This window comes from Psammomys obesus, unplaced genomic scaffold (assembly GCF_907164565.1).
Source record: "Psammomys obesus unplaced genomic scaffold, mPsaObe1.curated_primary_1811, whole genome shotgun sequence".
Classification (NCBI taxonomy): domain Eukaryota; kingdom Metazoa; phylum Chordata; class Mammalia; order Rodentia; family Muridae; genus Psammomys; species Psammomys obesus.
The window spans coordinates 2,187,113-2,188,446 of NW_026590511.1; the positions used below are offsets into that span (position 1 = coordinate 2,187,113).

At 43.9% G+C, this 1,334-nt stretch overlaps 1 protein-coding gene across 2 annotated transcripts in view; it reads left to right on the top strand.

The window, feature by feature from the left end:
* LOC129677090 (zinc finger protein 431-like) overlaps positions 1–544 on the top strand; it is a 7,196-nt gene extending 6,652 nt beyond the window's left edge. For both annotated transcript variants that reach the window (XM_055607694.1, XM_055607695.1), the window contains exon 4: positions 1–544. This exon is cut by the window's left edge and continues 1,347 nt beyond it. In XM_055607694.1, coding sequence (XP_055463669.1) covers positions 1–202 — 202 coding nt within the window. In that variant the 3' untranslated portion in view covers positions 203–544.
* The last annotated feature ends 790 nt before the right edge of the window (positions 545–1,334 follow it).

Sequence of the window (1,334 nt, forward strand, 5' to 3'; positions counted from 1 at the left end):
AGAAAAACCATATGAATGTACTCAATGTGGTAAAGCCTTTTCATGTCTCAGTAATCTTTATACACACAAAAGAAGGTGTCGCGTATGGCCTTTGCCGATAAGGACGACGCAACAACCGAGGATTTCTTCAGTGGCAAGTTTATTGTGCAGCTCTTTCCAGCAGATGGTGAAGGACCTAGACCCCGGGCAGTGCTCTGCTTAAATAGCCAGCAAGGCGACCTGTCCGTCTGTAATTGGTGCTCTGCTCAAGTCTTCATAAGCATATGGCAGGCAATTGGAGTGCAGCCTGAACCCACATTAGCATAAAGCTGCGCATGCGTAAACTGCAGGGCGGCGTTGGCAAGAAGAACCAGGAAACAGGAAGCCGGCGCCATCTTGCAATGGCGGGAGCGGCTCCCGACAGAAGGCATACTGGAGAGAAATCATTTGACTGTACTGAATGTGGTAAAGCCTTTGCATATCCCATTAGTCTTCATAATCACAAAAAATGTCATGTTGGAGAGAAACGCTATGGATGTAATTGAGGCAGTAAAGCTTTGGTATGTTACTATAATATTCAAACACTTCAAAAAAATCCATACCAGTGAGAAACCCTACAAATGTAATCTATGTGATAATGCCTCTGCATGTTACAGTCTTCTTCAGAGGCATGAAAGAGTTCATACTGGAGAGAAATACTGTGATTCTAATAAATGCAGTCAACCTTTGCACACCAACCACATTTTCCCCACTAATCCATATTGCTGTTGCTCATGTGAGACCATTAGAACCCTCTTGGTTGGTCTTGTTAAAGTTGCTAGGCCATGCATAGCCATCCTTATCATCTGTAGATCAGCATTCCTTACCCAGTGTTTTCTTCTTTTTCACTTAATGCATAAGCTGTGGGCTCTTTGATTCTGAGTATTTGTTTGTTTTAAAAGCAGTTCACATTGTTTTTCTGACCTGTCCTGCAGGTCAGTCGAATGAGACCCTAAGAGAGGGGATGAGAATGGGGTGGGACAAGAGACGCGAAGAATGAAGACAAGACAATTTTGATCAAGTCTCCGTTTATTGTTCTTTAGGTTACAGCTTATAAGGAGTAAGAATGGGCAATTTGCGGGGGAGGAACAGGTTTCAGTGAAAATCACAGAGCAGGTCATTCTCAAGGAAGTTCTCACAGGAGGAAAGTTCTCATACTATACCTGCCAAATCTAAGTGGTTGAGCAAACCATTTAGGAAACAAAGAACACCTGCGGTCCAGGGGTGAAAAATCACCATGCCGTGCTAGCCACATTGTGCCTCATGGATTTCAAGCAGGCAAGAGTCAAACAGCCAGTTTATGGCCCCACACATTT